Below are 19,272 nucleotides of genomic sequence, written 5' to 3'. Positions count from 1 at the left end.
TGATGGGGAGGTCCCTGATGACACTGACTCGGACGCCTCGGTCCAGGAAATGGATACCAAGTCGTCCATTAATGTGCGAGCACTAGTTAGGGTGGTGCGAGCTATTCTTCTTATAGAGGATGAGGCACCGGTTCCTAGGTCGAAGTTTCCTAGTTTCAAAAAAACTAAGGTGGCTTCTGCGGTGTTTCCCCTGTCGGATCAGTTGACGGATCATATGGCGGTAGCTTGGCAGGCGCCCAGTAAGAGATTCCTTCCTCAGAAGCGGTTGGCTTCTAATTACCCCTTCCCTGAGGCACATTGTAAAAAATGGGAAACTCCACCGGCGGTGGATTCCCATGTCACCCGTTTAACTCGGGGCGCCACCTTACCATTACCGTCGATATCCTCGCTGAAGGATCCCACGGACAGGAAAGTTGAGACTTGCTTAAAGTCTATTTACTCCCTCTCCGGGGCGGTGGCCCGACCGTCCATGGCCATTTCCTGGGTGGCCAAGGCCATTGAGGGGGGGTCCAATGCATTGGAAGATACCTTCCCGGACGACGCTCCGGATGTCCAGCGGGCGTTGTTGGGACAAATGAGGGACGTCGTTTCTTACATTGGAGAATCTTCTTTAGATGCTAGTCTGCTGACCTCGCGGGTATCGGCTGCAGCGGTGTCTGCCCGCTGATCCTTATGGTTGCGGTCCTGGAGAGCGGACTCTGATTCAAAGAAAGGTCTGGAGGCCTTACCTTTCAATGGGGAATTACTATTTGGTCCGGACTTGGATTTAGCCAGGGTGTCCACTATTTTGTCCAAGTCGGCCTTCCTTCCTTCGGCGGCACTGCCTGCTAAGGTTCGGAGTTCGGCTTTTCGTTCCTTTCGGGTTCAGGGTAAGGCGAAAGGTCAGTCCTTCCCGAGACAGTCTGCAAGTAAGACGGCCTCTAAACCCAAGAAGCAAGCCTGGAGTGCTCGGCGCCCTTCTTCCAAGCAGGAAGATAAACCTGCGGCCTGATGGGGCGGGCCTCCCTCTGGGGGACCTCAGAGTGGGAGGCCGACTTCTTCTATTTGCCCAGTGCTGGCACAATACCACCACGGATGCCTGGGTTCGAGAAGTGGTCTCCCAGGGGTACGCCCTGTCTTTTCGGCACAGACCACCCCACCAGTTTTTCTGCACAAGTCCTTCTCAGAACAAGACCAAGGCGTTACAGGTTCAGGAGGCTATAGAGTCCTTGCTGAAAGCAGGGGTCATTGTTCCCGTTCCTCTATCACAACGAGGGACGGGGTATTATTCGTCTGTTTCTGGTGCAGAAACCCAATGGTTCTCATCGCCCTATCCTCAACTTGAAGTCTCTGAACAAATTCCTCAGAGTTCCCAAGTTCAGGATGGAAACGTTACGTTCCATCATTCTGGCGATGGAACCGGGGGATTACATGGTGTCCCTGGACATCCAGGACGCCTACCTCCATGTTCCGATAGCATCTTCACACCAGCGGTATCTGAGGTTCGCTATCCTTCAACACCACTATCAGTTCCGGGCGCTACCCTTTGGTCTCTCCACGGCACCGAGGGTGTTCACGAAGATTATGGCGGTCATGGCCGCACATCTTCGGAACCAGAATGTACGGCTGCTGCCGTACCTGGACGACCTCCTGTTGCTGGCGAGCTCCCCGGAGGTACTGCTTCAACATCTCCACCTGACGATCGCTTGCCTGCAAGCACACGGGTGGTTGATAAATTGGAAAAAGTCCTCTCTGATTCCATCACAGCGGATGGTTCATTTGGGAGCCCTGCTGGATTCGCGTCAGCAAAGGATCTTCCTGACTCCGGAGAAGGTCGCCTCACTACAGCTGCGGATACGCAGTTGCCTGAGCCGTTGCCGCCTGTCGGTCCATTCGGCTATGAGAGTTCTGGGGTCCATGGTGTCGACATTCGACATGGTGGAATTTGCCCAGTTCCATTCCCGGCCCCTGCAGGGGCTGATTCTATCAGAATGGAACGGGTTACCTCACCGGATCCGCTCTCAGGTGCTGGTGTTGTCTCCGGACGTTCGGCTATCTTTGGCTTGGTGGCTTCAGACAGCTCATCTGGTCGAGGGGCGCCCATTTTGGATCCCGGACTGGGTCCTGCTCACGACGGATGCCAGTCTCCGGGGTTGGGGGGCAGTGACCGGCTCTTTGTCGCTTCAGGGTCGTTGGTCAGCGGAAGAAGCACTTCTCCCCATCAACATCCTGGAACTGCGGGCAGTATACAAGGCCCTGCAGTCGTCCGGCCCCGCTCTTCACGGAAGGGCGGTACAGGTGCAGTCCGACAACGCCACCACGGTGGCGTATATCAATCACTAAGGCGGAACTCGCAGTCAGGCAGCGATGTCGGAGGTGTCTCATATCCTGTCTTGGGCGGAGGGTCACATTCCAGCGATCTCGGTGGTCTTCATCCCCGGAGTCCTCAATTGGGAGGCGGACTTCCTCAGCCGTCACGACGTGCATCCCGGGGAATGGTCGCTTCACCCAGAGGTGTTTCAGCTACTCGTGGACAGGTGGGGACTGCCGGAGCTGGACTTGATGGCCTCCCGTCACAATCACAAGTTGCCCGTTTACGGGTCAAGGACAAGAGACGCAGGTGCAAGTCTGGTGGACGCGCTGTCGGTGACATGGACGTTTCACCTGGCGTATCTGTTTCCTCCGATATCCCTGCTTCCTCGGGTTCTGCGGAAATTCAAGCAGGACGGCGGCATGCTCGTGCTGGTAGCTCCGGCGTGGCCCAGACGTCCTTGGTACTCCGATCTGAGGAGCCTCTCCATCGACGCTCCGTACCTTCTTCCTCAACGTCGGGACCTGTTGTCTCAGGGGCCCTGCCTTTACCCGGATCTGGGTCGGCTGTCTTTGACGGCGTGGCTCTTGAGACAGCCGTCTTGAGGTCTCGGGGCTTCTCCAGTTCGGTTATTGGTACGATGCTCAGGGCACGCAAGCCTGCTTCAGCACGGATTTATCACAGAGTGTGGCACACTTACTTTCAGTGGTGTGAGTCCAGACTTTATGATCCTCAGGTGTTCCGAGTTTCTAGGATCTTGGAATTTCTTCAGTCAGGATTGGATCTCGGCTTGCGCCTTGCATCTCTGAAGGTTCATGTGTCCGCCTTGTCCGTGTGGTTTCAACGACGGATTGCAATACTACCAGACGTTCACACCTTTTTCCAAGGTGTTCTCAGGATCCAGCCTCCCTTTGTGCCTCCTGTGGCTCCTTGGGACTTGGCGGTGGTGCTACGGGTCCTGCAGGGTCCTCCGTTTGAGCCTCTTGAGGCGGTGGAGCTCAAGTGGCTGACATTTAAGACGGTTTTTCTCCTGGCAATTGCTTCGGCCAGGAGGGTGTCTGAATTGGGGGCGCTTTCCTGTCGCCCTCCTTTCCTGATTTTTCACCAGGACAGAGCGGTGCTCCGCACTCGTCCTGAGTTTTTGCCCAAAGTGGTCTCGAAGTTCCATATTAATCAGGAACTTGTTGTGCCAGCTTTTCAGTCCCCTGATCTTTCAGCTGGTGAGACTTCCTTAGATGTGGTCCGGGCGCTTAGAATTTATGTAGACCGGACGGCTTCGGTTAGGAAGTCTGATTCCTTGTTTATCCTCTTTGGTTTTCACAAGAGGGGTTGGCCTGCCAACAAACAAACGTTAGCCCGTTGGCTTCGTTCCGTTATTTGTGAGGCTTATGCACAGGAGGGCTTACCTGTGCCAGCCTCTGTTAAGGCTCATTCCACTCGTTCTGTGGGTCCCTCTTGGGCTGCTAGACGTGGCGCTTCTGCTGTTCAGCTGTGTAAGGCGGCCACTTGGTCTTCAATTCAAACGTTTTTGAGGTTCTATGCGTTTGACACCTTTGCCTCTCAGGATGCATCCTTTGGGCGCCGGGTACTCCTTTCAGCACAGGAGCGTCCCCGCCCTTAGTTGTACTGCTTTGGGACATCCCCAAGGTCAACCCTGTGGACCCCCTATGGACCCTGAAGTAGAAAACAAGAGATATGGTAAGAACTTACCTTTGTTATCTCTGTTTCTACGAAGTCCATAGGGTCCACAGGGCGCCCGCCCTGACGCACCTGGCTTCAAATGGGCTGTGTGGCTGGTCACCGGTTTTCCGTCTCCTATTGCTGTGAGTATGGTTTCTTGTGTGTTCCAGTCTTCCTTCTCTCTGTTCCATATTCTCCTCCGGCCTAGGCTGCTTACCAACTGAGGTGCCTGTGGCTCGGGGGCGGGGTATAGAGGAGGACCCAAGTGCATCCTGGGAGCTAAAAGCTTAACTGTGTGGTGCCCATGGATCCTGTTCCAGCTATAACCCCAAGGTCAACCCTGTGGACCCTATGGACTTCGTAGAAACAGAGATAACAAAGGTAAGTTCTTACCATATCTCTTGTTTTTCTCTTCAAAGAAAAGACCTAGGGCGCTATTCCCAGGTGGTACTGAAATCACCTTTGGCTGCTGCCCTAATAAATCTGTATGAATTTTATAATTTAGCTCACTTAAAACAAAGTAAAAGTGCATTAACCATCATTCAATATCATGAGAAAGGTATACTAACATAAGAAATGTCACTTGATGTACAGGCTAATGCTGGTACACGCTAAACGATGTGAACTCAGCGCAATGTGTCGTGCGGCGGGGTGCCAGGAGCAACAGTGGGGGCCATGCTGCATTTGGCAGAATGGACCCCGCTGCCGATATCCAGTTCCAACGGGCAATGCCGCTGACGACGCACGGAAGCGCGCATCTTCCGCGACGTAGCCGGACACACTGCCTGATGTGGACAATATGGATCGGACGACATTAGTGCTGGGGTGGGGAACCTTTTTTTTTTTTTTTTCTGCCGAAGGCCATTTTGATGTTTACAACATTATTTGCAGGCCACGCCCCCTTCGCGTGACTTCACACTGGGGCGGTGCCATAATTGGCGGTGATTACTACAAAGCTCTCGGGAGTTATAAAGGCCGTGGTGTGACCCTCTGAAGCGTCCTAAGGACGCTCCAGACAGCACTGCTGCATAGAGTCTTGTTGTAGATGAGGCTAGCAGAAAAAAGCTCAGAGGGCCAGACCAAATTATTCCGAGGGCCTTATACGGCCCCTGGGCCTGAGGTTCCCCATTCCTGGCCTAGTGTGTATCCGGCATTAGGTTGACTAGAATATTACAAAATACATGCATTAAAAACAAATTACAATTTCATGAACATACAAAAATACATAGACAAGGCTTATAAATAAGCATCAGACATATACTCCGCATATAAGGTACCTACTTAATATTAGGACTACCCAACTTCCAATTATTCCAAGAGGAAAAGTTTATATTGATCAAATCACCTGACTAAGTCGGGATGGTTACCATTCCTAACCTTCTGTAAAAAATTGGAATAGGGCTTTTAGTGTCTCCAAATAAATTGTCCAAATGGTATATAGCAAGATGGTAGATATATCCTTTGTATCCTCATGCTGCTAAGTTTCCCGGCATGGGGATGCCGGCACTTAGAATAACGTCGCTGGAATCCCGACACCTGTCAGAAACACGGCGCCACAATCACGAAGGTAAGTAGCTGGGTTGGGGGAAGAGTTAGGGTTAGGCATTTGGGGGGGTTAGGTTTAGGCACTAGGGGAAGCTAGGTTCAGGCATTGGGTAGGGAGAGGGGGGAGGGTTAGGATACCTACCTACTGGTGTCAGTATCCTAACCCTGTTGGGATGCCGGAGTCCGGATTTTGACTGCTGGTATCCCGAACACCGGCATCCTGTACCCATCCTGCTGGAAGTAGTAGTCCATATTAAAGGTGGAATGCACTGCAAATGTTCTTATTCCTAATAAGCAGTGTTAATGACTTGCACAAGAAATGTTAGAGAGCTGTTTCTATTGTTGGCGCAGGTCAGTAGTGCTTCACCTTTCTGGTTTGTCATACACTACATACATCCTACCATGGCGGTAGGATCTTATGTTGCCTCCAGGTGAGTGGGTTTTCAAATTTAGAAACACATGAGCAGACACACCTTGACGTGAGTGGTTGCTTATGTATTTGCAAATGTATGCAACTGAGTCCTCTGCATTCTATTATCTAGGAGGCATGTCTCTTTTGCTGGTCCATTGCAGAGTGTGGGGGTAAATTTTTAGTCTTTCTACTCCAGGGTCCTTAGGGATCCACAGGGATACCTTGGAGGTATAGACATGGGCTTGTCCATGGGCACCACACAGTTAAAGCTGTCATCCAAGGATGCATCAGGCCCCCTCCTATACCCTGCTCCCAGGCTATGGCACCTCAGTTTCAGTAGGTGCCCGGCTGGAGCTGGGTCACCACACAGGGGGTCTGTGTGTTCACAGCCCCTGAAGAACTTAACAGTATTAGAGCGGCAGCAAGGACAGTCCAGAGGACGTCTGCGCTACCGCTCCGATACCCCCGCCGGCGCCGACCACTGGTACCGATCCGGGGAACTCGACGGGCTCTTGGGGGTTCCAGCTGGCGGAACCCCCGGTAGTCTGGGAATGTGGCCGGATCTACGAGGAACAGCAAGGTAAGCAGCGGCCATCTGCGGTAGGTGACCGCTGTCACACAGACCAATGTCCCCAGGGCTGGGGGCTCCCTGGCGACGGCAGTATAGTGGAGCCAGGCACTGAGCCTGCGCTCACACTAGACCACCAGGGATATGGGGCTGGAGCGTTATGGAAGCGCTCCTCCATAATTTCTGGTCAGTGTATGTAGCGCTATTACTACCGGGCTGCTGGTCTGTGTAGTTGCAATTAGTGCAGGCAATTTTCTGCATTGTATGTGACTATTATGCTAGCGCTGTGTGTCTGATTCTTCTCCTGTCAGCCATTTTACTATCCCTATTTTTCCCTGTTCAGCCCTCTCTGTGCAGTACTGTCAGGGTGGGAATTTGTCTCACACTTTTAAGTGTTTATTACTGTGGGAAGGTCACATACCAAATATGTCCATTGAGGACTCTGTGTCTATGGGAGCACCTCTCCTGTTTTCCTGCTCTAGGTGCAAGGCAAGTGTGGGGGTGACCCTTCCTGGTACCTCTGCTGTACCCAGCACCTCACAGGAACCCCCACGGGCTTTCCCATGCACAAGCCTGGAATATCCTTGTGAATAGGTTAACAGCCCCCCCCCCGTGTTTCCCCAATTAGGGTTCGCACAGCAGGCTGTTGTCCCTTCCCCCGTATTAGGGGTTCCTGGACAGATGATGGTGGCACCGTGTCCCCCTCAGCAGGTTCTTCCTCCGGTAGAACCTGTTTGGGCGCAGTCTGTGTCCGCTACGGCGCAGAATAGGATCCAATACCTGCTAAAAGACCCCTACTGTAATTTCCATCTACAGAGTTTGATGATGATGACTGGTTGTCTGATGATGGAGAGATTCTGGATATGTCTGACACTGACACTCCTCAGTTAGGGGCGGAAGTTAAGTCCAAAATATATATTCCAGGTCTCATACGGGCAGTCCGTATGGCCATGGTGATTACTGACGACATGCTACCTTCAACACCTACAAATGCTTATTTTAAAGATGTTAAAGGTGCTGCAGCGGTTTTTCCCCTATCTGGTCAGCTAGTGGATCACTTGGAGGAGGCGTGGAAATCTCCGGGTAAGAGGTTTCAGCCTCAAAAAGGTGTGGCACGTGCATACCCCTTTGCGGAGGATTATTTCACTAAATGGGAGAGTCCCCCTCAGGTGGATTCTCATGTGATGCGCTTAGTAAAGAGCGCGACTCTGCCTATGCCGTCAATGTCTTCTCTGATGAATGCTACAGACTGTAAGGTGGAAGGTGTCTTAAATCTATCTATTCCCTTGCAGGGGGAGCATCCAGGCCAGCTGTGGCAGTCCGCTGGGTGGCCCAGGCCATGGAAAGATGGGCAGACGCATTGGAAGCATCGTTTGCTTCGGAGGTTACAGTAAACAGGTGGTGTTAGTGGGTAATCTCTGGGATTCTGCTACGTACATTAACAAATGGCCTTGGACCTTATTCTTCTGACTGTCGGCTCGCCGCTTCTTGTGGTTACGTTCCTGGAGGGCGGATGCTGAATCGAAGAAGGGTTTGGAATGCTTACCTTATAATGGTCAGGTCCTGTTCGGGCCTGCTTTGGACAAAATTGTGGACACGCTGGCGGCAGCCAAATCTGCATGTCTGCCTTCGGCTCCGACTCAGACAGGGTCTAAGAACCCGTCCTTTCGACTCTTAGGGCAAATCTAAGATGCAGTCCTTTCCGAGACCTTCCGGTCCCAAAAAGACCGCCAAGCCCAAGAAACAACCTTGGACTACAAGATGTCCAGCCAGACGACAAACCCTCAGCCTGACGGGCTGGGCCTCCCCTTGGGGAACCCCAGGGTGGGAGGCCGGCTTCTGCAATATGCCCAGTGCTGCTATCAGACCATCACAGACACTAAAGGAAGGTGGTATCTCAGGGATATGCCCTCTCCTTCGGCAGACGGCCTCCTGCAACAGGCCTTCCTTCAGATCCAACGAAGGCTCTAGCGATCCAGGAGGTGGTGCGCTCTATGCTCCATATGGGAGTCATAGTGCCTCTTCCGTTACCCCTAAGGGGGACGGGGTATTACTCCAACCTCTTTCTGGTTCAGAAACCAATTGGATCATACCGACCTAGCCTCCACCTCAAGTCCCTGAACAGGTTTTTAAGGGTCCTTCGGTTCCGAATGGAGACTCTACGTTCTATTGTTTTAGCTATGCAGCCTGGGGATTTAATGGTGTCCCTGGATATTCAGGATGCCTACCTGCATATCCCCATTGCCAGGGCTCATCAGTGTTATCTCAGATTTGCGGTGTCGGATCACCATTACCAGTTCAGGCTCTACCGTTTGACCTTTCTACGGCCCCTCGGGACGCAGAGGCTCTCCTGGTGGATGCTCTGTCTGTACGGTGGACTTTCTGGTTCGCGTACCTGTTCCCTCCGTTCTCAATTCTGCCTCGAGTACTTCGAAAGATCCTGCTGGTGGCTCCTGCGTGGCCCAGACGACATTGGTACTCGGATATTCAGTGTCTGTCCATCGACGCTCCATTACTGTTGCCTCAGCGCCCGGACCTGTTGTCTCTGGGTCTTTGCCTCTACCTGGACCTGAGTCGTGTCTTTGACGGCGTGGCTCTTGAGACTTCCCTCTTGAGGGCTAAGGGTTTCTCCAGATCTGTGGTGAATACCATGCTACGAGCTCGGAAACCACCTTCGGCTAGAATTTACCACAGGGTGTGGCATTCTTATTTTGAGTGGTGTTGCCCTAGAGAGTAGGATCCTCAGGAGTTTCGGATATCCAGGGTGCTGGCTTTTCTACAGGCGGGCTTGGATTTTGGTCTGCGCCTCGCCTCACTGAAGGTGCATATCCCTGCCCTGTCAGTTTGGTTTCAGCATAGGATTGCTACGCTGATATCTGCACCTTTTATGCAGGGCGTCCTTCGCATCCAGCCTCCCTTTGTTCCCCCAGTGGCTCCTTGGCATTTGGCTGTGGTTCTGAGGGTGCTCCAAGGTCAATGACAATGTTCCTTCTGGCTATTGCCTCGGCCAGAAGAGTGTCGGATCTGGGGGCTCTCTCCTGTCGCCCTCCCTTCCTGAATTTTTTCATTCGGACCAGGCGGTTCTTCAGACCCGACCTGACTACCTTCCTAAGGTGGTGTCTAGTTTCATATTAATGAGGAAATTGTGGTCTCGGCCTTTAATTCCTCGGATCTCTTGGCTGGTGAGGCCTCCTTGGATGTGGTACGGGCGCTGCGAATTTATGTGGACCGTACAATTTCTTTACAAAAATCGGACTCCTTGTTTGTCCTGTATGGCTTTCAAAAGAGGGGTTGGCCTGCTAATAAGCAGACTTTGGCGCGGTGGATTTGCCTGGTGATCTTTGAGGCTTACGCTCATGAGGGTCTTCCAGTGCCACCCTCTGTGAAGATGCATTCTACGAGTTCTGTGGGCAGCTCGCCGTGGCGCCTCGGCTGTTCAGCTTTGCAAGGCGGCTACGTGGTCCTCTGTCCACATTTTGTCAAATGTGTCAAAGGCGTAACCTTTGACACATTTGCTTCTCAGGATGCTTCCTTCGGGTGGCGGGTTCTCCTTTCGGCACAGGAGCGTCCCCACCCTTGAAGGATACTGCTTTGGGACATTCCCAAGGTATCCCTGTGGATCCCTAAGGACCCTGGAGTAGAAAACAAGAGATATGGTAAAAACTTACCTTTTGTTGTCTCTGTTTCTACGAAGTCCTTAGGGACCACAGGGCGCCCGCCCTGTGCTTCTGTAGGGTGTTATTCTGGTCACCAGTTTCTGTCTCCTTTTCTGTGAGGATGTGATCCTTGTGTGTTCCAGACTTTCTTCTTCCTTTTATTCTCCTCCTCTGGCTTGCTACCAAAACTGAGGTGCCGTGGCCTGGGGACGGGGTATAGGAGGGGTCCCGGTGCATCCTGGGATGACAGCTTTATTGTGTGGTGCCCATGCCTATACCCCCAAGGTATCCCTGTGGTCCCTAGGGACTTCGTAGAAACAGAGCTAACTAAGGTAAGTTCCTACCATATCTTGTTCTTTTTGTGTTTTTTTTTTTTTTTTCTTGGTCACATTATTAAGGTATATTATAGTTAGTTACAAATGTTCTCTGCATTAAAAAAAAGCGGGAATGACTTTTGTGTGAGTTGCTCAACTTAGCGTGCATTGCAGTATGTGGACCAAATATTCTATTCATTGTTTTAATGTAGAGCCTAGTTGTAATAAAAATAAAAAGTAGCTCTAATAGCAATTGGTGGGCAATTTAGAGTTTCATCCCAGTCGGTCATAACTTGCCTTGCACTGCGTCAATGGAACTAAATAGGCTTACTCGCCCAAATGCAGAGATGTACCCATATATGCGCTCGCACCTCCCATATGCATATGCTTGGTTTCATAGCAGTCATCAGTATCTTGGCACACCTGCCCGATCATTGGTGTAAGAAATCTGTATGAAATCGGATGGATCTGAGTATGCACAATTTGGCTTAGCCTGTGATTCTGCCTACACACCCATTGTAAGTTTGGCCTACGTGCAAATTCCCCTTTACCACTATTTACACCCTTCAGTTGCAAGGGTAGATGTGATTTGACATCGCCTGTATATGTGTGCGCTCGGCTACGGTGCATGTGCAGTGCAAAAATACAGACTTTGGTGCAACGCTTCATCCGGCCTTCATTATACACCCAGCCTTTTGTAACCAGATCTTTTCATTTGTTGTGCAGATCCTCTGCGGGAAGGAGATCCCACGTTGGGTGAACCGGTTAGCATACTTTAGTTCCTGTGTACCTTTTCTACAAAGCTGTCTACCTAGGGAATGGTTGACGCCTGCTGCCCTCCAGTCCAGTGTAAGCCAGGAGCTGCAAGAAGAGCTGGAAGAAGCCGAAGATGCAGCTGCTACAGCCTCCTGCTCCACAACAGCAATGCCCAGACCTGGGCGACACACCAAGCTATAAGAAATATTTAAGGAGAACTTTAATTAAATGCATTTGTTTTCAAATAAGTATTTATATTTGATCTCCAGCAACCGACACTCTTCTGTTCAACAGTGGACCTACTTTCCACATTGGGACACAAGAGCCCACTTTCTATTCAAGTATTTCCAACTCAGGATCATGGTTGTATTCTGAAGAATCCACATGATAGTATGATACAGTTACCTGTACACTCACATCTAGCTGCCACTGCTGATTACTTTCTAACCATGTCTTGCATACATTTCTATATTATTCTTATTTTTCCTTCTCCCTGGTTTACAAACTGTTTCTTGCCTGCTACCGACAAAGGACTATTACTCCCTTCATCACTAGACTGAATGGTATGGTCCTTTACCTCAACTGTGCAATCCAGTAGCACCTATATGCAGCACATACTCCTCAGGAGTCTTCACGTGTTTTTCATACAAGTACATACATTTTATGGGGGGGTTCTAGGGCTTTTCCTCGGTGCAAGAAGACTTGGTCATCTGTAACGTGACAGTAAAATGACATGTTGCACTTCGGTTGTTTACATTCTTTATAGCCACTGACCCCCTTTGTATTGATACAGTGTAAACTTTTTGGTTTCCCATCTGTTAACTGACAAGAATGGAAACCATCATGTGTAAACCAATTATACCTGAATGATGATGTTGAATTGAGACTCCACCAGCTTTATTAAATGTCTTGTGTTCATATGTTTTTTTAGGGTAATATATAGATGACCATTTAACTTATTGAAGGAGCTGCTGTAGTACATATGTTTGTACAAGTAGATGGTCTTGTGGTTTATGGCCACTAATGGACGGAACAGTCTTTGGTTCTTGCCTCTGTCCTACTAACATCACCGTTCAGGTGTTGTGGTGCAAAACCTATGTAGTTGCCGTGTCTCTTCTTTGCAGGTGTTATTACTTGACATGGCAGAGATGCTTTGTTACAACTACAAGTGGTTGAGTGAAGTCTACCAGCAAGTACTGTTCACCTTCTATTAGATCAGGGATTTTGAATGGAATTTTACACCAAGGTCTTGTTACATGATGTTTTTTTTATAGAATTTTTTTTTTTTTTCTAATGATTTGTGTAGATTTACTGGCCTGATAACATATATGCCAGTCTCTCCAGATAAATCATGATTTACTAGTAAAGTAATCACGTGACACTACAGTTACTCTTTCTAAGCAGATACTGGTCAATTACATGACATTTGCCCAGTTTTGTGATGTGTACACAATTGGTATAATGACATGCATAATTGTTTTTCTCCCCACCCCCTTACAGATGCAGTTATGTATTTCATGTCATTGGCTACAACGACCATTAGTAAGCATGTTATGCATATTTATAGATTAATGCAAATAGCACAGAACATATACCTGTATGGAAGGATGGGAATGTGTATATTATTTGGGCTTATTTCTTGTATTGTCTCATATTCAGCGCAGAAAACTACAGTAAGATTATATGGGATGTGCACTTCGGCATTCACAAATCTGTGCTTGGTCTGATAAGGTGGTAAATGTTTGTGTGAGATACATAAAGTCTGGATACACATTGTGAAGTGTAGCTATTATCTGCCATGCTGTCCTCACTTCTTGCAGATAACGGTTCTTCAGCTTTTACGCTGACCATATTGGGACAGTTTTAAACAGCTGACAGGCCAGCCTGAGACTGAGTGTAGTCAGTGTAATCCAGGTGGATGTATTTACTCTGTGACCCCAATTTTTTTTTGGGGAGAATGGAAATGTGACCAATGGCAGAACTACTGCTACTGCAGAGGATCCTATCATTAACTATAGGGTCTGTAATGCTGGGTCACCCTCCCAAGGCTTCTTCTCGGCTTTTTTGCTTATATGCTGGTCCCGAACCATACTTCAAGGAGCCAAGCGGTGAGCTCCACCAATCTTGCTATGGCTGTGCCAAGTTCTTCCCCTGACTATACTTGTGACAGGTTACGTTATGAGCTTGTTTCATGTTCTCAATATAGCCACTCCCATCAGTGTGTGTATACATGATCGACAAAAAAGAAACTACAATGAATTAGAGATGAGTGGTTCGGTTTTACTTGGTTATGTTTTGGATCTCAAAAACTGCATCATATTGGCTATCCAGCTCTCACGTGTTTTAGATAGTCAATAAGATAAATCTGAGCTAATTTGGCGAAAAGAACAGTCAAAACTGAACCGCTCATCTCTACAATGAATTGAAACAATCTTTATTGCTGTCTGAATTAAACAGATGTGCAGATCACTGATGTCCCTATTTAAATCTCTCTTGTAACCATAGTTTACGAGCATGGGACATGTGAATAAATTACTACATGGCATACAGGGTCACTGCTTACTCTAGATGTTTATTTATATTCCCCTCCAGCTTCTTATCCTCTGGGGTAAAGATATACAAACATTTGTTTGTTTTGCATATAATAAAATGGGGAATTCTTACTATAACCTCACTTAAAATGTTTTAAAATATGGAAGACCCTTAGCACAGATATGGTCACTGGCACCTAGTATTCGTTGCAGTGGATATGTGAAACTTGTATGGTGCCTGGCAGTCAGATACACTATACATTTTATTAAGAATCCTTGATTTTGGTTTGGGGCTCTGACAATGGCACATTCACACTTCCAGGCTAATAACAGGTTGCGCACCACCGCATTAGGATATGACTGAGATTATGAATCCTGAATGAAAAAAAAATAAATAAAAAATATTTTGGTTTTCCTATAACTGTAACAATATGTAGGATAAAAATAGGCGCATATATACATATATATTTCACTACAAAGTGCAGTTTTTCCTGTTGCCATAATTTTTGGTGCTAAAAGGGGCAGGATACCGGCTGTCCCTAATTGTCACTGTGATGCCCAGGGCTGCAGCAGGGATACTTCAGCCTGTTGTACTTAGTTGGTGGATTTAAATTTATCAGAATATACCGTAATTCAAAAACAGGCGACTAATAATTTATACAAGTGGGTGTAGAGTAAACTTGCAGCCATAAGGTGTTCCCTGGTAAGAAAGTATGTAATAAATCCACATTTGCATACTCCAGCAGTAGCCTATTACTCCTCTCTTGCTGCATTAAACCTGTTTGAACATAATCATTGGGCATATTTGCACCATTGCAGACTGGTATGATCATTTATTACAGGGCCATGTGTTTTAGTATTATTTATCTTTTAAATACTTAACATATTCTGCATTATCCCTTTGATTGAAAGATTTTCTTTTCTGGGATATTTTTATTTTTTTTTAATTCCAGAAGCCATTCTGCATATTCTGATTTGTTTGGGTCAGTACAACACTTGAAAACTGTAAGGGGAAGCTATTGGATAAGCTTTATGAATGACCTAGAGAGAGTGTTGAGTCTGGGCGTTTATACCTTTTGCACTGTGAGTGGAAGTGACTGCTGTAATGTGAGATCATCCCACTGATTATTTGTCTTCCCCACATTTCTCCATAATTTCATACAATGTGCCTCATAAACCTTGTGAACCATTACTTCAGCAGGTCATCATCTGACTTATTAAGTTACTTGTATAGCGTCAGCATATGCCTTTGTGCTTTACAATTGGGAACAAACCGTAATGAAACAAGATTGGGTAATAACAGACCTAGAGGTATGAGGGCCCTGCTTGCAATCTTTAGTGAAATAGGCATTGATACACAAGGATAGGTGCTACCTATTGCATATTGGTCCAGCTAGATTGGATCATACACCCCACCAAGAACCTCTGCAATCACAGGAATGTTGGCCTAGGGTTAGGAGGAAAGTGAAGAAAGGGAAAATATGAGGTTATGTGTGGACTGTATAGGGTGGAGGTAATTGGTAGAGGGACACTTCAAACCATATAACAGTCATTTTATTTCCTCTCCTCCACATTTTCATCATCTGTGTTTAATAAACATCCATACTTTTGCCTTCTTTACTAATATGTCAGCAAACACCTAAGAGCACAGTCATAAGCTGCCTCCGATATATGCAGTCACGTGTTACTTTTTTCTATGGTAAAACCAGATTTGCTGAAGATGTACATTTTATTTACACCAGCTTAAGCGGTCTATGCTTGTCCCCAATTAGGTTAGATGCACCTGTCTTCATTGTGCTTCCTTACCTGACTCACTATGATCTACATTTATAAAACTATTTAGAGTGGAAAATGTGCCATCAATGTAGCAGTTATATGGGATGGCCAGTGAGCATGCTGAAGACTTTAATGTTGCTCTTCCTCAAAGCCAGAACCTGTGTGCGTTCTAATGATGGGGGGAATAGATAAGTGTAGTTCTTGCCACTTGTTAAAGGCGAAGGGAACCAAATGAGATTTTGGATGTGTTAACCTTTAATGACTGAATATAGCTCTGCCAGCTTCTATTACACTTACGGTATCCTCAGCAGTTCACATTAGCTACATGGGGTCTCTGACACCTACTCTAATGTGCTTTTGTATTGTGTTAATCATTGCCTAACTTGCTTCTGTTTGCACTGCTCAGCCATGGCCTTCTCTTTTTAAATGAGTATTGGGATTCGCTTAGTTTGATCAACCTGTTTTTTTTGGTTGGTGACCAGACATGTAGCACCTATTTATTTCATACTTGTAATACCGCTTTAGCCTTCATATTCAAGTGATTTATTTATTTTTTCTCTCCTTGTATCTTTTCCACATGGCAGTTTTCAAACTAGAGATGTTCTACCCCAGTTTGGCAGATCTGTATTCATTTTTAGCATCTAAACCTTGTTTGAAGGAATTACAAACCGTGGATTATTTTCTCTTGCCATGATTAATTGCATGGAATGAAAGATTTGCCAAGATGGGCCAGAAACATGCATGTAAGTCCCCTCCCTTAAGGCCTTCATTCAGAGCTGGCGGTAAGCTAGGTACACACTAGACAACTTGCAAATGATGCAATGTTGTCAATGATTTCCCCTGAACTCCCAGACAAACTATCTAGTGCATACACACTGTGCAATCTCACAAATGACCAAACTATGTATCGTGCATCGTTTGGTGGTTAGATCGTTAACTAGATAATGTAACCATATTGCCTGGTCGTCTGGTAGTGTGTACACACTGCATGATCTGAGGGGAATAGTTAACGAGATTGACAGCTCTTCCTGCCTGTACAAAAGATCTGAAGATGCGACTAACGACGCAGTGGGAGCGCGCATAGTTCATACACGCTTGATTTGAGCGATTTGTCATTCCGATGCATTTGAATTGGCCCTATTGTTCAAAATATGGTCTAGTGTGTAGGGGCCATAAGAGCAGAGAGAGGAAAAAACATCTTTGCACTGCAGGTGGAGCACATAAGGAGAGATTTATAGTTGGGAATGGCATATCCTAGCTTAATTTTACATTGCAGTGTAAAAAAAACAAAGCTGCCCAGTATTTGTTCAATGCATGTAAACGCCATCAATATTTTCACTGCATGCAAAAAAAATAATGCATTTGCACCCCAGTCATTGTAACATGGTTTATTCCGTTTTTGGCTTTTACACCTAACTGTGAATAAGAACCCTAGTGTGTTCTGTGAGTAATACGGTATATAATGTTGCTCCAGTTGTAGAATTATGCTGTTTAAACGCCATTACTATGACCACTCTCCCCCTTGCGTCTAGTTGAATTGGCCCCGTAACGTCTGTCTGATGCCATATTGATCTCTTTGGACAGTCGTCAGAAACTAAAGATCATGAGGTAGTTTTCTCATGATTTTATGTGGATTTTTCATTTGGTATGTTATGGAATAGTAATGATTGCCAGTAAGAACGTTCATGTTTTAAATGTATAAACCCTGCCTTGAAATTTTGATCCTGCTGCTGATTTTCTGGGGTTAAATTCTTAACCTTTTGACAATCTTTCCTATTTTATAGAGGGGGGATTTAAGGTTTGTTCTTTGAGTCACCATCCAGCTAGCTTTACAGTTAGGTGTTTTGGTTTCCAGGTTTTATAATGTCCTAATGTTCCTTTACTTTGTTACATAACTGTCACAAACTGGGTAAATGGGTATGGACAGTTGGATGTTTGGAATTTGGAAATGTGAAATATCATTGTGTTTCTGATAATTTCAGAATGATGAATGTCTTTGGGTGCTGCCTAAGTGACTGCGAGTTTCTTTAGGTAGAAATTATATGGTGCAATATAAATTCTAGAGTTTTTGCTTGCTACTTAGACAATCGGATGTAACAATTTTTCCTAGTCTTGAAGCCATTTATTTTTATTTTTCGCTAAGTTATTAAAGTCAAATGTTTGCAGTATTATTGTTCTCTAACAATAAAATGAAGTGTTGGACAGTCCATTACATGTATGTTATCGCATTAATGCAGTTAGACTTCCCTTGAGCATACGCTAGCTTAGCTCCTGATGGAAACTTATTTTAGGACATATTTGGGTTCTTAGGTGACAGAAAATATGGTGCATACACACGATCAGATTTTTCCTTCAGATATGAACGATAACGATTTAAATATCGTTCAGTCGTTCATATCTGAAGGAAAATCGTTCATATCTGACATGCCTGGACGATCAACGATGCGCGTTCCCGTTTGTCAGATAACGATATCTGACATCTGATGGGTTTGCAGTCAGACTTGGACGATTCCATTCATTTTAATGCAGTCAAAAATCGTTCAATCGTTCAAATCGTTCAGATCGTTCAAAACTTTGGTAAAATCGTTCAGATCGTTCAATCGTTCATCTGACAAATCTGACCGTGTGTACGCTCCAATACACTGCCATAACTTTGTGTTTATATGTATTAAGCTGCAGCAGGTTTACAATCGTTACACTTTTAAAAGCAGCATACCGACTCTATACAATTTAATGTATCCCATTTTCACAGTCACATGATTATTTCCATTTACTATTGTAGTATTTTTTTCATTATACTTTGGAAGAGACATATTAGTAATTTTGCATATTACTATGAAAAAGAACCTGATCTGATAGACTGACTGCATGTGCTGTACAGATTGCTACATTTATATTTCAGTGTGCTGATGAATTGTTATCTCTTTATATTTGGCAGTTGAAATGTTTTTTAACAAACAGGCCTTAGTGATGGTAAAAGCTATGTTTACAACTAGTCTATATTGTTTGATACACTAGGCATCATCTACATCAGACCTTTGCAAAATTAGGTTACAGTTTCTTTTACGTTAAACTGACACGTGGTAGTTCATCCATAAGAATACTGTGTTTTACAATGTTTTAGCTACTTTGTCATTTTATTTCATATCTATTGAGATTTTTTTGCTGTTTTCCAAGTCACAGCTTTATCACCTGTTAGCCCTTTTTATGGTTTTATTTAAATTTAACAAATAACTTTTTTGATAATATGGTGCAGAAACTGTCCTTAACTGGCTTTTTTCCACCAGAAGAGAAAATAAAACTGTATTTTTTTAAATAAATGTGTTGGTTAAATAAATACATTTGAACAGAATTAACCAAAGCTTTTGTCTCTTTTCTTAATTCATCCAATTCAGAGCTTTCTAAAGTATAGCAAATAGTAGGGATGATGTATTTATAGCAGCACATAACGTGCCGCTATAACTCTTCCTGCTTCGCCTCTTTATCAAGGCGAAGCAGGAAGCACTAACGAGATGTATAAACATCTCCTCTGCCGGAATGGGGGCAGATGAGATGTTTATACATCTCATCGCTAGTGCCCCCCTCCGGGGATCCCATCCTATTGCTGATGCGCTGTCTCACTCCCAGCCGGCTCCACTAGACATGGGCCAGATCCCGCGTGCAGCCACCGCAGTAGGGACAGTGCTGTCCCTGCTGTGATGTTAGGGCGACGTCAGCTGCAGCTGTCTGTCGATATCGATAGCT

The 19,272-nt window shown here is 46.2% G+C and overlaps 1 protein-coding gene across 2 annotated transcripts in view; it reads left to right on the top strand.

Annotated features, from left to right (window-relative positions):
* The window catches only part of DESI2 (desumoylating isopeptidase 2), a 59,126-nt gene extending 46,857 nt beyond the window's left edge, over positions 1–12,269 (top strand). The window contains exon 5 of one of the 2 annotated variants that reach the window (XM_088474477.1): positions 11,192–12,269. In XM_088474477.1, the coding sequence (XP_088330603.1) occupies positions 11,192–11,422 (231 nt within the window). In that variant the 3' untranslated portion in view covers positions 11,423–12,269. The remainder of the gene's footprint in view (positions 1–11,191) is intronic. The other variant, XM_088474476.1, reaches the window with a different exon arrangement.
* Positions 12,270–19,272: the final 7,003 nt, after the last annotated feature.

This window comes from Taudactylus pleione, unplaced genomic scaffold (assembly GCF_031769625.1).
Source record: "Taudactylus pleione unplaced genomic scaffold, aTauple2 ptg000154l, whole genome shotgun sequence".
Lineage (NCBI taxonomy): Eukaryota > Metazoa > Chordata > Amphibia > Anura > Myobatrachidae > Taudactylus > Taudactylus pleione.
Note: the sequence above shows the minus strand (reverse complement) of the source record. Positions and strands in the feature narration are given on the sequence as shown.